This window comes from Thyridium curvatum, assembly GCF_004353045.1.
Source record: "Thyridium curvatum strain D216 chromosome Unknown NODE_5_length_802575_cov_81.998223, whole genome shotgun sequence".
NCBI lineage: Eukaryota > Fungi > Ascomycota > Sordariomycetes > Thyridiales > Thyridiaceae > Thyridium > Thyridium curvatum.
The window spans coordinates 276,156-294,616 of NW_022156760.1; the positions used below are offsets into that span (position 1 = coordinate 276,156).

Genomic DNA, 18,461 nt, shown 5'->3' on the forward strand with positions numbered 1-18,461 from the left:
TACGACAAGACCAAGTCTGGTTGCCAACTTAGAGAACCAGCAGCTCTCCACGCAACTACTGGCTATGATCAAGCATACACCGAGCTAGGTGGCAGTCAAGCCTCCCGTCCCGAGGAGAAGATCAGACCAGCTCATAAGTGTGATATCCGATTGCGAACTCTGGGCAAAGACACATCCACTCAGGGAGCTAAACAACCTGAAGATTGATCAAGTCAGAAGATTCAAAGCGGCTATCCCTAAGGGCAACACCTGAATATCCTATGCCGAATTCGACCCTAGGAGCGCTAGGAGCGGTCAGGAAATCCAATACTCCTATTGTACGAATGGCAGCGTCTCAGCTTCAGAGATGAATAGGTACGACCAAACGCACACTCTTCGGTCTACATTTTCAACATGTGCATCAGCATGCACCGGCCTTTAGGTACGGAGAATGCCCTTGGGGGTAACTTCCATAGCTACAACGATTTCTCGGCTCACTCTAATAGTTTGGACCTCGACAGAGTTTCTCCGGGATCTTTGTAAGTGCTTGCGCCTGATTGTTCAACTCTTCATGCAATCTCACGAGCGTTAAGTCATTCGCCATCAATTGTGCATGGTCCTAGACTCTGGGTATGACATTGTCCTAAGTTCGCCATACAACAGTTTTGAGGTCCAACCAAACGGCTCCGCGCGTACGATGGCCCAAACTTCCATTCAACCCGTTGAATGGCATAGCGCAATTTCAACAGTGGCCTGGTTCTTGCTCTGTATAAATATTGTCTCACAGTAGCCAGCCACTTATATCAGATTTAGATAGGCCAAGCCATAGCATGAAGGTACCAAAAATTCGTCTCTTTTAGACCAGTCAGAATTTTGAAGAACTTTGATACATGGCCGCGCGTCAGATCAGACCTCTTCAGAGAATTTGAGAGAATATCTACCTGATTCTGTACCCATCAACCATACCATAGCAAGGGGAGAGGGGCACTGATCGCTAAGATAATTAAAACCATGGGAATTGAAACCAGCACCCCTGCCATGTTATTCACGGTGGTCAGCCCCCAAAAGGCGGACCAGAGCCCAAGGACAACACCCATCGTACCCCCATAGACCCAATGATGGCCTTTTCTGGAAAAGTTATTTTCATAGATCAAACAGATAAGAATGAAAAGATAATTGGCAGATAGAAATACCAAGAAGGTGAGGGAACTCAGGGGTTTGAATGACTCCACTGGGGAGAGGTTCGAGGCCAGGATCACAAACAAAAAGAACGAAATGAAAAGGATCTGAAAACAAAGAAGAGAAATAGCGTAGAGAATCCAGGAACAGCTCTTGTAGTCGTAATAGTCTCTGTTGACACAGGCCGTAACATGGCGACTCAGCTGGCTCATTCCTGAGGATTCCTCGAGCTGGCTTAAGTCACTGATGTGCATGTGGTCATTCTCTGGATTTCCGTTACTTTCACCACCATCATATGTTGCTGAAGATCGCCTTTGTCTGACCATTTCAGGGCTCAACGCAACCTCAGTGCATGTGACCAGCGGACCAAGGAGAAGAAAAACTGGAAGAATTTGGCCAAAGGTCCAGTCATTGTCGGCAACATTTGCTGAAGATCGTGCTATAAAAAGCTTAAATGTTCCCCATGATGCGGAAATGAGTAGCCAATAGACCTGGCGAGACTAGGTTAGGATTCATTCTGTTCATCAACATTCTTGGGCTGAAAACTCACATCTGACAAGGTCGAAACCAGCAAGTCGCAGTATAGTCGGCATACTACCAGGTTGGTTGTGTTGATATAGAGAAGAGTTCGACGGATTGCTATCCGTCGCATACCATTGGTGTTTCTAACATCATTTCTCAGACGGCAGATATAGCGCACATATCTGTCACTACAGTATCTTCGACAGATCATCATGGTGCTCGAAAAGGAAGCAGTGAGCTTTATTGTGCGGCTGACCAAACCCATGATCAAAAGCACAATTGACACTATCCCATTTTGGTATGCTTGTGTAGTTTCCAGAGGTTTCGGGTAATGAGTGGATGCCGAGTACCAGTTGACTGCTTGAGATCTGTTATAAAGACAAATCGCGTCGGTTCCTGGTAGACTTGCAGTGCCCTGGGCAACTCGCTTCCAGTTGAAGAAAAGAGTCGGCACTATTGCAATAAGCAGCATTAAAGATAACAGTATCATACACCCGAGCCGTACCCACTTCTCGATCGGACGAGAATGGAAGTATCTGCGAAGAATTGTGAGTCCGCAGATATGAGTAAGGCTCGAGAACCATGCTACTTGGGAAACGAGCTGGAAATGATATGCTGAGATTCCGTTCCAGAGGTCTGCAAAGCCGCTGATAAGGATTCCAAGGCCGGTTACGATTTGAATGTCGCACATGCCCAGGATCGACTACCATATCATCATGTTAACATATGGGTGTTGTGGTGGCCAAATTTGAGCTTACCATCTCTATCGCGTGGGGCCACCAAACCGCTACTTTGAAGCGTCTCTCTGCTTTGTGCATGATGCGTTTTGCCAGTACATCAACTGGGTTGGCTTTCCAGCGAGTACTCGATGGGGCTGCCACTTCTTGAGCTCGCCTAACTGAATGAAACGGGGTTTCATCGGGATCGAAGGCGAAAACGTAATGGAGAATGACGAAGCCAATAGCAAACCATGCAGTCCCTAAGAATCCAATGAGAACCTTTCTTTTTGTTAGAGCGTGGTCCATGAGATATCTTGTAAAAAGAAAAGACTTACGCCTGGTCCCGCAACATCGCCATATGGCTCAAGCTTGTTGTTTCGAGCGGCAAAAGAGCAATTATATCCCTTCATCCTTGGGCTGTATACATATATGCACTCTTGGATGATTTGGTCAGGGGAGATCTTGAGGTTTCTTTAGCTCAGAATTGCAACAGCGCAGTCTAATATCAAAGATTCCAGCTCAGCCTGATGTGAGCTGGGAGCCCACCAGGCTGCAAGCGCCCTCTGCAGTCCATTCAATCCACAACCAATGATCATAAAGAGCCATGCACCAAAATGAATGTTCTAAAATTAGCACGACCTATCATTTGCTCGGACCACAGCCACATGCATATATTTCAGCTGAGCCCCCTGAAATGTTGCATCAAAACGATCTGACACAAGAGTAAAGGGCAATGATCGGACTGAGCTCAATGTTGAGGTCTGAGCCATCCCAGATACAAAGCTTGGTGTAATCGGGGTTTGTAAGGCAGATTTTCACGGACTATCAATATTGAGATGATGGAGATGGCCAATGAACAACTATTATCATTATTCATGTTTATAGTAACATAACATCCCGCCCATCTCATGCAGCTATCTACGAAAAGGCCATTTCAGAGACCGCTGTTTTGAATTTCCACAAGATTGCCGAACGTTTTGTATGGCGCAGACAGCAGTAACTCCCATTTGTGGATCCGATTGGGCCCGTAAATATCGGTTTTCTACTCAGAGTTAATCATGGGAACTAGAAGGGTGGGAAGAGCAGCTCTACTGACCTTCTTAGATCGTTGGCCGGGAATCAGAGATTGAGACGGCTTTGCCATAGCAAGTTTAAAGTCCCGAACTGTGACGTTAAATTCATTGAGGAACTGTACGACCTTAGTATGCTCCCCCTCGGTGAGGACTGTGATGTTGCTCGGTTGATCCAGTCAGTCAGCGGTTTTGGTGAAGAGGAGATGAGCCAACACAGAGAGTTGGGAGTTTTTGAGGAATGGAGGCAGCTGGTGGGCTGCCTCTCGGTGGTGGCCAGCGGCTCGTCAACGGCCATGGTAACGGTCTGGGCAGCATCCACAGCTAGAGGCCAGAATCAAGGTTGCGCACCGTCCTCATCCGTACGGTCGGCCGAGACTTACTCTTGATAGACTGCAGTACGTCGTCGTACATTTTAATGCCGGAAGCGGTAATGCGCTCTACGAGGCCATCTAACTTGTCTTATCTCTAATATTAGCACCAAGACCATCCTACACCTCGGGGTCATGGGCGAGGGGCTGGTGTAGGAAGGGTAGACACCATACACTTCCACTATTTATTAGTAAGGCTGAGCTAATGAGGTATTTATGCTGTTTGAATCTGCGATCACGCAGGAAGGTAATGATTAAGGGAGGATATTAGCATATTTGGGAAGGATGTGATACGTTATGTAGTATGTGACATGTTTGGGGAGCCTTGGGGCGAGAGAAAGATCTTTCTTACTTTGCACACTTGTTTTTCTTCATCCGCGCTTATCTCTGGGAGTCGGATTGGCTTTTTTCAAGTAAGATTTGAGTTCCTTCGCGAGGCCTTTGGTCATGAAGACAGACTTGATCATTGAATCGAAAGACATCTTGAGGCGCGTCCTGGAAGAAACAGAATATCCCAGTTCAAGATCCCTCACTTGAAAGTACATCAGTATAGTGGAATACAACCCTCACATAGAGTGTGTAGATCAGAGTGTGTCAAATCCTATTTGCGAATTGCGGCACTGACATGAGCTTTAAGAATCCTTGCTTACCCAGGGATTTGCCTGCCCGTGATGAAAATTGAAGGGTGCGGCAAGAATCGACCGGACAGAAAGCGGCACTGGGGCCAGGAAGCGATCGTATGAATTGAAAGCGGTGGCGGATGAGAAGTCTGAAGGAGAAATCTTGTGAATTTTAAATGAGATGTAAGTATGTATAGATATTGGCAAAGCACTCCCAGCCGGATAATAGTTTACACACAGTAGCTCTGCTCATCAGAAGCATCTCACATCATGTTGAGCCAAGGAAGATCAAAACTGCGGAATCAAAAGACATTTAAGTATTGCCAATGCAATAGCAATCACGCCATGCTGGCCTAATTTGCTAGCTAGTTTGGAGATTACGATGAGTCAGGTCTGTGATGTCACAAACATAAGTGTTTCCAAAATAGCTTCGAAGGCAGGAACAGCTTAGTAACAAAGGTCAGGAAGACACAGTAGCAACAAGCAGTAGACTAAGTTGGACAGGGTAGGCAAATAAACTTTAAGCGGGTTTGTTGGCCAACAAGTCGAGTCTGTTCTGTCAGAGAAACTAGGTCGCATGTTGGTGCGAGCTTCCACAGCAATCAAAATGATGAAATAATTAAATTTGAATAGCACCTATCTCAGACAGGAGTATCCTGTGTACCTGTTCTAGGTTGCATTACGTATTATTAGACATAATACTCCGACACCCTAAATAGAGAGGTTGGCCTGGAGAGCCTCATCGTCAAGCTCCATGAGCTGACCCTCCTCCTCCTGACTCCCCTCCTCCATCTTGATCTCATCCTCAGAGTCAGAATCGTATTCGTACTCTTCATCTTCAGTGGAATCCGCCTCTTCTTGTCCTTCATCCTCCATCTTGATCTCATCCTCAGAGCAAGAATCAGAGCTATATTCATCCTCCACCTCTTGTCCTTCTTGTCCTTCCTCTTGTGCCTTCTCCTCCTGTTTCGCCTCCTCTTGTCCCAGACTGGGACGTTTAATGAGAATAATGCGTCCTTTCTTGAGAATTTCGGCAGTGTCGGGATCCTTTGCCTCAATCGCCTTCCTCATGGAGGCTGCGTGTTTCTCAATCCTCCGTGGCAGGTCATGTGCGCTGTGTGGGTTTTTATTCTTCAGCAGACGTGCCACCAGTTTGTAGTTCGGCCTGGCCTAAATTTGATTAAACTTTCAGGTTAGCTGTCAGGGGGTAAGATATGACCGGAGTGTTCTAACCTCTTGAACCCATTTTGAAATAGGTCGCCGCGCAGAAACCACAAGTGCGAGTGCAGCCCGGACTTGGCTGGGCTTTGCACCGAAGCTTCGGGCCACCTCAAGCAGCTCTCGGGCCTCGTTGATATCTTGAGGGGGGATGTTTGCCATTTTGAACCTCTGTGTATTTTATGGGTTGATGGCGATGAATGTGCGCACGTTGGTTGATGATGGTTGGATGTGGGTAGAAGGAAGGAGTTTAGAGACAAAGGCTCGATCAAAAGGTTATAAAACAGAAGCGGTGGTAGATCTTCGGAGTTCCTTGCAAATAACGGTAGAACTTCGGAATTAGCTGTGAATAACTGGGAGATGGTGAGTCAGGTGGTGAACTCGTTGAGAAGGTAAACACAGACGCAGCTGCGTCATTCACCATCACCAACCTCAATGAAACCTAGGAAATATTGACCTCCCTCACGAGGTCTGGCTCAATTACGGTATATGATATGATCAAACTAGCACACAAAACCACACATTAGCCTGGAGTTCACAAACCAATACATGCAATGCACTATGTTTCAATGCAATGCAGTAAACCAATGCTGGCTTGCTTTGAAGTACATTCACAGAGGGTAAGGAAAAATAATGATAGGTCAATAATACAACTCGAGCCTCACCAGCGTCCCCCATCATCACCAATACGTCAAGTTGCAATCTTGCCTTCTTTCGTCCGTGATGAGAAACTGTACCCAAGCACCAGTGGCAACTCACTTGTATCAAGTTTATATACTGGTATATCATACTGTTGCTGAGGATTGTTGCAGTGCCGTGTGGATGCCGAGTTGGCCGAGCTCTTTCTGAAAGGGTGGGAGACATTTGGTCTGAATACAAGAGTGAAAAGACTTTCAGGCATCAGTACAATCAGGTTTACAGTTAAGCAATCCTGAACGTATCAACCAATGAATCGAGCCATGCAAGCACAATGACGCCGGACTCAAAATAGTAACAACCCAATACAGAAAGAGTCACTCAGAGATTTCATGACCAGTTATTACGTTTGGAAACCATGTTTGGCTTCAAAATAGTATTAGTTGTGGAATTTGCATGCCCATGGGAAACCTGCTGTCTGGTTCTGACTCTTGAAACGAAAGCTGTCAGGGCAAAAACAAACAAAGAGCCTTCCAGGCCTCTGGTCTGAGAAACTCTGATCCAATCAAGCTCGATCATCTCTATCTCCCTCTATTCGCTACATCATGTTACTGTTGCTGCTGCTGCTGTCGCCGGTGTTGATATCATCGCTACTACAGCTTCTGCCATACAGATGTCTATGGAGCCCATGATACGGCGAGAAAGTAACAATTGAGTTTGGACGTTGTAATATATGCTTCTTGCACTTTCTATAAGGCCTTCAAGATGAGATAGACAAGTGTTCATGTGATATTGTGAGTTCAGGATAACTAGATTTAGATTCACAAAGACGCGTTTTTATCAATATGCTGCCTCAACAAATACTTCACTTCCAAGGTGAAAGCGGTTGAGCACCATATGTATGGCATTGTTCAAAGAGGAATTAAATATACTTTTTGTTACTGGAGGTTTTGCTAGACGTAAAATATTATTTTCCCAATATGCTGTTTAACCAGCAAGTATCGTGGATGGATGCGTATGGACAGAAGGGGAAAGGTGTGGCTCAATCTCATGAGACACAACAGTGATCAGCATAATAACAGTCCTTGAAGCCTGACATTACTTCCCATGTCTGGCATTGCGCATGGCCAAATTGGAACACCTTGCCAATCTCATACACGGAATCAAGGGCGCTGAACAACATGAACGAGGTCCCAAGTCCGCAGCTGGCACCGGCCCGGCCTAGGTACTAGCCCACCAATCCGAGGCATCAGATTCTCCACTCAGAATTGAATTTGGCCCCGAGCCCCGGCGGGCCTAAGGGACTGAGACGAGAGCTACGCTCCCCAATGGATAGAGGCAGAGAGCATGGGTGTAATTGATAGGTCCAGTCAGCTCTTAAAAAAATCTCCTGACCTGCACAGAGCGAGACAGACCACCGCCAGCACCAGCAACCCACCTTTTGGCTACGCCAGCTACGGGATCAACCACCGCAAACGAGACGCAGGTCAATAGCAATTGAGACAGGGCCACTGCGTACTCTGTCTCTGCTCTCGCATCTCGTCTCCTTTTCTCTCTCCGTTTCCTTTTGTCCCCTTCACAGCCCAGCCCCGTCGCTCCGCCATGAGACGCACGCTCCCCAGGCTCGCCGCCCGCGGCTCAGCGCGCACCGTCTCCGATGCCACGCGCTTCACCCAGACCACGCCGCACGCAACGTCCAAGCCGGGCGCCGCCGCGGGAGCAGCAGCAAAGAAGGCCAAGGCCGCCGCCTCGAGGTTCCCGCCCGCCGCGGCGTCCGGCACCGCGCGGTCCGCGGACGGAGGAAGGGGGAGGAGACCCTCGCCCGCGGCGGCAGCGGCGAGCGCCGAGGCGGCGCCCCTCAACGAGACGCCCGAGCAGAAGGTGGCGCGCCTGCGGGCCGCGCACCTGGCGGCCAAGAACGCCGAGGTGTCGGCCTTTGACAAGTTCATCTCGAGCGGCCGGAGGCTGTTTGACTCGGCGCACAAGGCCACAGTGATGGGGCTGATCGGCTTCACGGGTACGTTTTTTCCCCCGCCTCTCTCTCTCTCTCTCTCTCTTGCTTTCAAACTTGCTGATACGTCGCCCCCTTTCGAACAGCCGTCGCCGGTCTCCTGACCGTCTACACCACCGCCGACATGATCATGTACAACCGCAAGCGCAAGGCCGAGTTCCTCGCCGCGCAGGAGAAGATGGACGCCGACTCGCTCGAGGCCGCCCGCCTCGCCTACATGCGCGGCGACGCCACCGAGGAGCAGATCGCCCTCGTCGAGGAGGCCAACGCCGCCGCCGAGGCCTCGGGCAGCCACATCTTCAAGATGCCCGGCGCCCTGACCTCCTCCTCCTCCTCCTCCTCCTCCTCCTCCTCAGAAGCAGCGATACCTTCGCCCGCAGTAGAAGCAGCAATCACGGCGCAGGAGCAAGCGACGACAGAAGCCGCCAAGCAGCAGAAGCCCGGCTCGTGGCGGTCCTGGATATTCGCCAACCTGAAGAACGAGGAGGAGGGCGAGGACGTGGGCACGTCCGAGGCGCGGCTGGGCTACGAGTCGCTGAGCGAGGACGACGACAACGCCATCGTGCGCGACAGCGACGTGATCCGGGCGATCGAGGACAAGCAGGCGTACCTCAAGGAGAAGGCGAGGGCCGCCCTCGACAAGGAGAAGGAGAACCAGCGCAAGGGCGGGCCGCTGGACCGGGTCGGCATCGACGCCGCGCCTGCTGCCGCGGAGAAGCCGGCCAAGAAGTGGTGGATATTCTAAGTGCCCTCTGAAAAGGCGATTTATAAACGGGCTGGCTGACGAGTTCGACCCGCGAAGGGGCCTAAGATGAGGGGATCCACTACCGGCGGGAGACTCATCCAAAGACTGTATTATATTGTTGCAGAAGTGCAAGATACTGCATGAAGAACGGCGTCAGGACACATGGGTGTACTCGTAATTAGACATTATCAGCTCCTCAAGTCTCTACTAAAACCATCCATTCTTTCACCCTTTTGCACCTAAAAATACGGCAGAACAAAGGACGACGTGTGTATTACGCTATGTGTATCATTTAGGAGTCTTTTTCGCTGTTCACAAAATCTTTCTGATCTGATGTATGTACTGAAGGATCAACTTGAAAACATCGCTGTCCCCTTCCAAAAACGCCGGAAAACTCCAAAAACCAGACCATGCTCGAGTTTCATCCGAACTCGGCGATACAATGCTAGACCATGGATTCAATGATGTAGACATAAGAAAGACAAGAGAGAACGAGGCCAGTTGTGCTTGCGGAATCAAAGGCAATGGTCGCAAATCCAGGATCTGCAACGACGTCCATAGCAGCAAAGAGCAACGACAGCAAGAGACGTGTTCTTGAGCCTTTAGGAGCTAATCAATAGCGGGTTACTGGCAGCTGAGTGCTAGCATTGGTGATATCACATCGGACACGACACATGCTAGGCTTGCACTTCGGAGAGGGTCCTGGAAAGGATGATGGCTGCCAGAGGGTGCAGGGCCTTCGTCGTTCCCGGGGAGACTCGGCAGCCACTTGGTCTTCTTGGCTGCTTCGTACTGTGCTCGATAAGCCGGGGGCAGAACCGTCTCCTAACCTGGCTCACTAACAAGGAATGATTGCCCTCCCTAAGAAACAATGATGTGGTTGAAGTGTCCAGGAACCTTGTTGCGGCATTTCTCGCAGTCTGCTCGGTACCCTATACTGAATGACTTTTTCATGCCGGGCTGGATGGTCCAATTGTTGAGAGTATGCCTGCTCCGCGTGTGCCCCTTCCTAGGGGATGGCGTCGTGGGACAGTCAGTTTCCATAGCGTTGACGCCGCTTGCTGGCGGGCTTCCATGTTCCGTGTTGTTGTGGTGGTGGTCCAAGTCGTGAGCACCATCATGTAGATACGATGGAAGACTCATGGTTGAGTCCGAACGTGGTGGCATGTTGGAGAAGGCAGCGGCATGCTGGGCGCGAAAATGTGAGACATTGTCAAGAATCATATCAGGACTGCCCACATCCTCACCACCACTTTCACTGATTGGAGAGGGCAGGGGTCTGTTCTGGATCGGATTCCACGAAGACATGCTGCCCTGGTTCAGACTTCGAGGCGTAGATTCGTCTGCACCCTGGTACCCAGTGTCCTCACTGGAAGTCGTTTGTTGCGAATGACCATGCTGCATGCCGGAGCTGGTCTGCATGATATTACCGGCAGCGCCACCCCAATTGTTTCCTCGAACCTGAGCCGCAAAGCTCGGCTGGATCGGCGTGGGCATCCTGCCGGCAATGGTGGGCGCAATGGGATCTGGCTGGAAAGCTCCAGGTCGGAGGTGGTTCGGGCTCGTTGATTCTGCTGTCTCCACGCCCGCCATTCCCATATCGGTATCCATTTCTGTCGACTGCAGCAGCTGGTTCGTCCAACCCTGACCATTCTGAGCTTGTCCGAAAGATTCTTGATAGCCGTCCATTTTGTTCACCGTGCCTTCGGTGTCAGACACTGGTGTAATGTTGCGAGGCGGCGAGTGCGGCGACTGGGTGAACGAGAGGGGTTGAAAGCTTGGTGGCGGCGAAGATCGCTTGGCCAAAGGGGAGGATCGGAGTGGAAGAGCATGATGGCGTTTCTAGCTCATATGTTAACATCCATCAAGACCGAATACCGCCCAGAACACTCGGCACTTACATTGCGATGCTCACCAAAGCCACAGGCGCCGCTGTTGGTCAGGTCTGCCGAGTCATCCTCATGCAGGCGCTTCAAGCCGCCACCGTGCGGACCTGGCGATGAGTTGGGGTGAGCGAACATGATGCGAACAGCGAACGGGTCCGGGCGCCCTGTTGCAAACTCCCTGATGAGGCGCGATGTGCTGTCGCTAGACCTATGCGGCACCGACAGGTAGGCCAGGCCTTGCGTTTGTACTCTTGTCGATCTGGAACTGCTTCTTGGGGGCACCGAACGGGAAGAATGCTGGATCGATGGCTGATATGAAGTAGTCCCAACCCCTTAAGGTGATGTGAGCTGAAGAGAGAGGAACAGAAGAAAGAAAAAGCAAGTATTGGACGCGGGGTACAACAAAGAGAAGAGCGCACGCGTCGCAAAGGAAAGACCGAACCAGTCGATACCACAGAAATCAGCGTCAAAGAGCGGCTCAGGTCTCTGACGCAAAGAGGAGAAAAGAGGGAAGAATCATGGGAAGAAAGGACAGGAGCAGGATCAAAGGTGAGGGGGCGCGAGGCGCTGCAAGGCGGAGACCAGGCAGTCCAAGGCTGTTGGTGAAGATCCAAAGGCCCGGAGCAGGGAAAGAAACGGCGATCGGTGGTAGGATGACGTGACAAATGAAGCGCAACACAGATCCAGCACAAAGGCTCCCAGAGACAAACAACAAAAGGGGACTCAGAAGGAAGCCCAGGGTATAACAAAGTGGGAATGGGCTCTTTGGAGCGAGCAAAACCTAGGAAAAGACAGGAGAATGATCTGGCGAAGAAGCTCTTGGGTGGTGATGAGAGACTGGGGAAGCCAACGCTAGGAGGAGGTTGAACCAGGCGGCACAGATTGATGGATGGCAGGCAGCCCGCCCTAGAGGGAGGCAGGCAGACAGGCAGGCACGGCGGGCATGGCGGGCTCCAGCCGTGGTACGTTAGGTACCTACCTAGGTAGTTCTGGCGGGCACGATGGCTAGCGCTCCCGCTGCTCCGCTTGCTCCAGCCCGCCTGAGAGGAGAGGCAGAGACGCTGGGGGCTGGCTTGGTCCTGGCTGGCTTTTGCTGTACCTGCCTTAAGGTACGTAGTGCTGCTCCCCACTTATCTGTGAAACAGATTGAGTTTAGTGGTCAGCTGCAAGGGATCCATCCAGGGACTTGCAGTTCTCGAGTTCTTGTTTCCCAGCTGCCAACATACGCGCGCGCCCTGTCTCGCCCCGTCTCCAGTGCGCGTAACGCATCCATCCATGGGATGTGGGCCACTGCACCACCATTCTGGCCCGACAGTTTGGGATCTGCTCAAAAGCGACAAGAGGAGCTCGGTTTCAGGAGTGCTTCATGACCAGCTAGGGCACTTCACAGAGGCCAACACCCGCAACTTTATTGCTGGAAACTTTGTGGAACGTTGCCAAATTCGAGATGTGCCGCAGAAAAGGGTCGTGGGCGGGTATCGCTATGAAGGATGTTGACTGTAAGTAAGGTAAGTCCCTAGGTAAGGTACGTACAAGTCTAGTCGCCACCTTGGGGGCTATTCCCCGTGCTCGCCGTGCCATTTGTTTGAGGCGGCCAAGAAGAAGGCATTGGGGCTTGAGAGAGACGTTCCATTCAATTCAATTCTTCTCGGGGGCCAAGGCAGACTGAGCGGGTTGCGGCAAGCTTGTCTCCAAGTAATCAACAAATCTGGTCGCCCGACCGCCTTACGCGGTCATCCTCATCCTCATCCGTGGTGACCCTCCGCCTCCACCAATGGAACATTCCTCTAGGGCCGAGGGATCCGTTGCAGTTTCGGATTCTTTTGGCCTGTCGATCTGACATCCTAAACCTGCACACTCTCGGACATGCTGTACTGTCGTAGACATCTTCTAATCTCTCAATGATTCGTCATCCCTCAGACTGGGTAGCTTGAAGAACATTTCATTGAGAGTGGAAGCCCGCGGTTGCAAATTTGCTCGCCAATACCCCAAGCTGCCATCGGCTAAGCGGGTAAAATAACGACGATCAGCAACCCTTCTCTGTACTTGTAATAATATCCGGGAAACAGCTGTGCAGTCGAAACCGCTGTGGAGATCGTCTTGCATCCTCAGAGGTGTCGAGGCTTGGAGATGTCCACCACTTTCTTGCAAGGGCGGCGATACTATCGACGAATGAGATCAGCAGAATATGCCAGCCAGTCTCTTATTTTTGTCTTGCTTGACCTGACAAACCGCAAGACCCTTGACCCTAGTCACAAACCCACTTCCCTTCGTCGATTATGAAGCGATATATTCCGGCCTACGAAGTAGAATGCATGGAAAATACATGTACATTCAGCGAATCATACGATGAATGGTAGACCCCGTGTTAGTCCCAATTGGTTTCTCCCGGTTAGGCTCCTGGCTTCCGTGGCACATTCCAGCTCAGGACGACCCTTGAAAGCTTACCTGTGTACCGAAATGTGATGACGAGATTTCAGCACGGCATGCTCCGCGGACAAGCAGAAAATCGCCTTCCAAGGGCAGCAGATAACAACCTTTTCGTGCAGAGGAACAAAACGTCATCTCTGCATGTTTTGTCTGTGGTATCTCTGTTTCTCATCGTTCTTCCGCCAGTGATTTTTTTCTTCTTTTTTGCAGCGGCGGGATCCAACGGGTTGGTCCCTTGAAGATGGAGACATGTGGTGCCACAGGGCTTGCTTAGGACCTCGGCGAAATCCCTTATCGCAGCGTTATCAGAAGGGCGGTGTGCACAAATCTGTAGCACTACCTTAGCTTGACGGCTTTTGCGCCCTGAAAAATATTTTTACCCCTCCAGTGATTGGCCCAGGCTTTGGAGGGGTCGTTGTCAGTACAGTACAGAGGCCTTCCATGTCATGGCTTCTCACTGCTTCTGCGTGTTCCCGGTCCTCGGAAGCCCTGACGCGGTGAGCATCGATAGAAAATGTAGAAGGCTTCGGGACGGCCCAATGCTGTAGATTCCGTTGGTCTGAGATCAGACGTGCATATTACTGTGCTTAAACGAAACCAATTGCTCCCCTGCAGCGAAATAGCTGGCGTTTTGGCGTCAAAGACGGCGTGGGCGTTCTCTGACTCAGAGTCTGGGGTTACTCGACATCATCCATTGCTCCGTTTTTACCACCTGCAAAAATCCACCGCGAGATTTACCTCGTCACCTCTACACTACAATCACTGCTTTGTCGAAGATTGCATCTCTGACTACGGCTTGCTTACCTTCTTCTCTCACCTTGTTACACTCGGTCTTCACCGACTGCGATCCTGGCATCGGTTTCTGCAAAGGCCACTCCGCGCAGTATAAAACGAGGGCTCTGTCGACATCTTCGACTCTCCTGCTCGACACCATTCTCAGCAACCCACCGCCGCACAATACAGCTACCCAACATGCCCGGACTCGATATGGCACCGCTCGTAGCGGATGATGTGCGACGTATGTCCTCCCTCGTTCGTCTTTGTTCCCCCAAGATCTTGAACCTCTTTGAGAACCCCCACCAGCGCGGACGAGAAGTCCAGCCGGCACCTCCTCGAAGGAGGAGCTTTGCAAAGCATGAGCCCAACGCTGACAGCACCCCGCGCTTCAATGCAGTTCTGGGCCAGGACCCCCTCATCCCCCCCGCGCTCCTCATCTCGGAGATCCCCATGAAGCAGAATGCCCTGCACACCGTCGTCGAAGGCAGGCGCGAGGCCGCCGACATCATCATGGGCCGCAACGACCGCCTGCTCGTCATCGTCGGCCCCTGCTCCATCCACGACCCTCCCACCGCCCTCGAGTACGCCGCCAGACTCAAGGCCCTCTCCGACAAGCTCCGCGACGACCTGTGCATCATCATGCGCGCCTACCTCGAGAAGCCCCGCACCACCGTCGGCTGGAAGGGCCTGATCAACGACCCCGACATCGACCAGACCTTTGCGATCAACAAGGGCCTCCGGGTCTCCCGCCAGCTCTTCAGCGACCTGACCAGCACCGGCATGCCCATCGCCAGCGAGATGCTGGATACCATCTCCCCGCAGTTCCTGGCAGACTTCATCTCTGTCGGTGCCATTGGTGCCCGCACGACGGAGAGCCAGCTCCACCGTGAGCTCGCCTCCGGCCTTTCTTTCCCCGTTGGGTTCAAGAACGGCACCGACGGAAGCCTTGGTGTTGCCATTGACGCTATCGGTGCCGCCGCGGCCAAGCACCACTTCATGGGTGTCACGAAGCAGGGTCTTGCCGCCATCACGCGGACCAAGGGCAATGAGCACGGCTTCGTCATTCTCCGGGGTGGTTCCAAGGGTACCAACTACGACAAGGAGAATGTTCAGGCCGCAAAGGAGACGCTGATCAAGAAGGGCCAAAAGCTGGCCATCATGGTCGACTGCTCACACGGTATGTTGCCCCAACCCAGCCTGAGCTGGCGTGACTTGCAGTCGTACTAACATGATTCCATCAGGTAACTCGAACAAGGATCACCGCAACCAGCCCAAGGTTGCCAAGGTTGTCGGTGACCAGCTGCGCGAGGGAGAGAAGGCCATCATCGGTGTCATGATCGAGTCCAACATCAACGAGGGCAACCAGAAGGTCCCTGCCGAGGGCCCTGCTGCGCTCAAGAAGGGTGTCAGTATCACTGACGCCTGCATCGACTGGGAGAGCACCGTTACTGTCCTCGAGGATCTTGCCAGCGCCGTCCGGGAGAGGAGGGAGAAGCACAGGGGTTCACCCAACGGCAAGCATGCCGAGGCCCCGGCCACCCTTCTTGAGGAGGATTAAACGAGCAACAAAATTTGGCCAGAGCTTTTCAATGTTTGTTCTTCGATATCAGTGCATGGAGCTTTCAGACATCTTGGTTTCTTGGGATTTGGGAAAAGTTTTGGGCGTAGCATAATTTCATAGACTGAAATGAGATAAGAGGTCAGCCGGAAGAATGCTTATCCACATAGGTTGGAGTCTCCATACCCTGTCCTAACGACCCATGCAACATGACTGAAACAAAGGTGAATGTAGTATCATGGTATCTTGACGATACAATTCCTGACAGCTGGGGCTCACTGGCGAACAGCAGGAGTGTCGGATCACCAAGTCATACAAGTAGAGTCGGTCGGGAGGTTGTCTGCAAAATATATTCCGCTGTCAGTTGTAGTTACACTATCACGAATGCATATGCACCGTCTTCCCAACCGTGGCCTAGCCCATCCCGCGATGCGTAGTCTCGCCTTCCAAAGGTGAGTATGCCCCTCTACCAGCCTCGTCCCTCGGACTCCTCAGGCCTCCTGCATTTCCGCCGCCAAACGCACTGCCCATCCTGCTCGCCAGTCCGCCGAGCCCGCCGCCTCCTCCTCCTCCTGCTCCTCCCGAGCCCGGCAGCCGCCCGTTGCCGGCGGACAAGCCGGGGTGGCTCTTGCGCTGCTCCCGGAGCTCCATGACCCGCTGCGCGCCGGCCCAGGCCAGCAGGCCCAGCGTGCCGAGGATGAAGGCCCACACGATGATCTGGTCCTTGCGGCTGTCGCGCTGGAAGCACATGGTCACGACGTCCGTCTCCTCGGCGCCCTCGCAGATGGGCAGGTTGTACTGCAGGCAGAAGGCGCGGTTGCACTGGGAGCAGCTCGACGAGGCGGCGCGCTTGAGGGGGACGGCGGCCGGCGGTGTCGCTTCTGACGTCCCGGTGGCCGCTGGCGGGGGCGGCGCGTTGGGGACGCTGCCGCCGCCGCCGCCGGGGCGCTGGGGCCCTAGGGGGATGATGGTGCTGTTTTGGAAGCAGGTGCATTTGCAGAAGGTCGGTGCCGCTTAGGCGGAAGGGTTCAGATGTTAGCAGGATGGCAATAGGCAGATGGGTGTATGTGTGTGTACAAGTGACTTACATGCTGCCACCATGGAGGCCATCAGGCCAAAGAGAAATAATAGGAGAGGTATTCGCGCCATCTTGATGCCGGCAGAGACGTATCAACAAAGGGGAAAGTTGCTCTGTTTCTTAGGCTCGTTGATGATGCATGCACTCTGTCTGTCTGGAGAAGTGTTAGCTTGGCCCGTGCCGGGTCGCTAGCAGCTGCAAGTTCAAGAAGCGGCACTAGCCACACACAGTCGTGGCACATGCGGCTGCCCCAGTTTTATTTTGCTGCTGGGCGCCACACAGCCATTCGGATCGTTGGTCGCGCGATTGGCTTCCCCAAATTTTCATGAACAGGTACTTGCAGCTTGTGACCAGCACTCTATGAAAAGGAAGCAATCGCGTGCTTCCACGACCACACACTCCATACGATGAGGCGGATAGCGAGGATACGGACAGCGTCGGCGCTTCTGCGCCCCAGGGCGACTGTACCGTCGATGTCGGTCTCCAATGCCTCTCCGCGGACGGCCCCCGTCTGCCTCAGGAGACCAATCTCTACCTATCGCCCTCTCTACAGCAAACAGACCGAGGAGCTGCCGGCGCAAGAGGAGTCGGCTGCGCTCGAAGAATACGATGCCGAGCCCGTCGACATCCAGACCGAGCTCCAATTGCCGCCTGAGATCATGGTGGCTCCCCGGCCCGAAGAGATCACCGACTCGTCCTACGTGCCTGCAGACAACGCCGAGGGTCTGGAGGAGGTCGGCGGCCTGGCCGACTACTGGGAGACCCAAGAGCACTGGAACCCGTCCGTAGAGATCAGAGGGTTCGGACCTTTCGCAAAGGTGACGGACCCGGCTGTTCTGCAGGTGTGCGCCAGGAGAGCCGTTGTCGAGGCGGTTGCGGTGCGGGACTCTGCGGCCTCGGCCGAGAACAAGCCTAGTCTGACCGGGCTGTGGGAGCGAGGCGGCCAGGAGGAGCAGACCCAGGCCCTGGGTCTACAGATTGAGGTCGCAGAGAACGGCGCGGCCAGCCTGAAGGGCGACGCCGAGGGCGTGGTGAAGGGCCTGACGTGGGACCCCGAGGCGGAGGCAAGCCCTGCTGCCGAGGCCGGCATCGAGGCCAGTGAGGCACAAGAGCTGCTACAGTCGTGGGATGCAAGCTGGAAGCGGATATCGCTCGAGGACCCGGCTTTCAAGTTTGCAGTACGCTCCAACCAACCCCAAGCTCGCCCGCGGCATTGAATTTGCAAACTGACATCTCACTTGTACTGCAGGTCACCAAGCGCATCCAGCAACTCACCGGCCACCTTCTCCCCGACGCCAAGCTCGCCTCGGTCCGAAACGTCGGCGCTCTCCTGGGCGTTCTGATCGCGCCGCCCAAGCCCAAGAAGCTGGCCGACGAGATCATCGCCAACGGCGAGCTGGTCAACCTGCCCAACGTCACTGTGCACGCGCGGAGGGTGACGCCGATCGACAAGGAGCAGGCCGTCGGCCGGTGGAAGGTCATCGTGGAGGAGCTCCAGAAGCGGGATCTCCCCGTCACGGGCACGGCTGGCTACGGCAAGCCCATCGAGAAGAGGTGGGCTACTGGCCAGGTGTAGCATCGAGAACTGGCTTGGTCTCGTGTTCTGTTGTGTTGGAGAGTGTGGCATCCTGTACACTAAGGAACGAGCTGTACCGACTTGCG

General features: G+C 53.0%; 7 protein-coding genes across 7 annotated transcripts; 3 read left to right on the forward strand and 4 right to left on the reverse strand.

Moving 5' to 3' along the window:
- Window positions 1–1,965: 1,965 nt before the first annotated feature.
- E0L32_001311 (uncharacterized protein) lies at window positions 1,966–2,809 on the reverse strand (the record flags this gene model as incomplete). Its single annotated transcript, XM_031135376.1, has 4 exons — window positions 1,966–2,133; window positions 2,186–2,383; window positions 2,439–2,678; window positions 2,735–2,809. 4 exons carry the CDS (start codon window positions 2,807–2,809, stop codon window positions 1,966–1,968), a joined length of 681 nt encoding a protein of 226 aa, XP_030991825.1.
- Window positions 2,810–5,171: 2,362 nt separating this feature from the next.
- On the reverse strand, window positions 5,172–5,840 carry E0L32_001312 (uncharacterized protein; the record flags this gene model as incomplete). The annotated part of the gene is made up of 2 exons (XM_031135377.1): window positions 5,172–5,630; window positions 5,694–5,840. 2 exons carry the CDS (start codon window positions 5,838–5,840, stop codon window positions 5,172–5,174), a joined length of 606 nt encoding a protein of 201 aa, XP_030991826.1.
- Window positions 5,841–7,916: 2,076 nt separating this feature from the next.
- E0L32_001313 (uncharacterized protein) lies at window positions 7,917–9,070 on the forward strand (the record flags this gene model as incomplete). The annotated part of the gene is made up of 2 exons (XM_031135379.1): window positions 7,917–8,331; window positions 8,412–9,070. 2 exons carry the CDS (start codon window positions 7,917–7,919, stop codon window positions 9,068–9,070), a joined length of 1,074 nt encoding a protein of 357 aa, XP_030991827.1.
- Window positions 9,071–9,931: 861 nt separating this feature from the next.
- Window positions 9,932–11,091, reverse strand: E0L32_001314 (uncharacterized protein; the record flags this gene model as incomplete). The annotated part of the gene is made up of 2 exons (XM_031135380.1): window positions 9,932–10,912; window positions 10,972–11,091. The coding sequence occupies 2 exons, from the start codon at window positions 11,089–11,091 to the stop codon at window positions 9,932–9,934; spliced, it is 1,101 nt and encodes a 366-aa protein (XP_030991828.1).
- Window positions 11,092–14,358: 3,267 nt separating this feature from the next.
- E0L32_001315 (uncharacterized protein) lies at window positions 14,359–15,721 on the forward strand (the record flags this gene model as incomplete). Its single annotated transcript, XM_031135381.1, has 2 exons — window positions 14,359–15,340; window positions 15,405–15,721. 2 exons carry the CDS (start codon window positions 14,359–14,361, stop codon window positions 15,719–15,721), a joined length of 1,299 nt encoding a protein of 432 aa, XP_030991829.1.
- A 414-nt stretch (window positions 15,722–16,135) lies between these two features.
- On the reverse strand, window positions 16,136–16,870 carry E0L32_001316 (uncharacterized protein; the record flags this gene model as incomplete). Its single annotated transcript, XM_031135382.1, has 2 exons — window positions 16,136–16,734; window positions 16,810–16,870. 2 exons carry the CDS (start codon window positions 16,868–16,870, stop codon window positions 16,136–16,138), a joined length of 660 nt encoding a protein of 219 aa, XP_030991830.1.
- A 336-nt stretch (window positions 16,871–17,206) lies between these two features.
- On the forward strand, window positions 17,207–18,375 carry E0L32_001317 (uncharacterized protein; the record flags this gene model as incomplete). The annotated part of the gene is made up of 2 exons (XM_031135383.1): window positions 17,207–17,977; window positions 18,049–18,375. 2 exons carry the CDS (start codon window positions 17,207–17,209, stop codon window positions 18,373–18,375), a joined length of 1,098 nt encoding a protein of 365 aa, XP_030991831.1.
- Window positions 18,376–18,461: the final 86 nt, after the last annotated feature.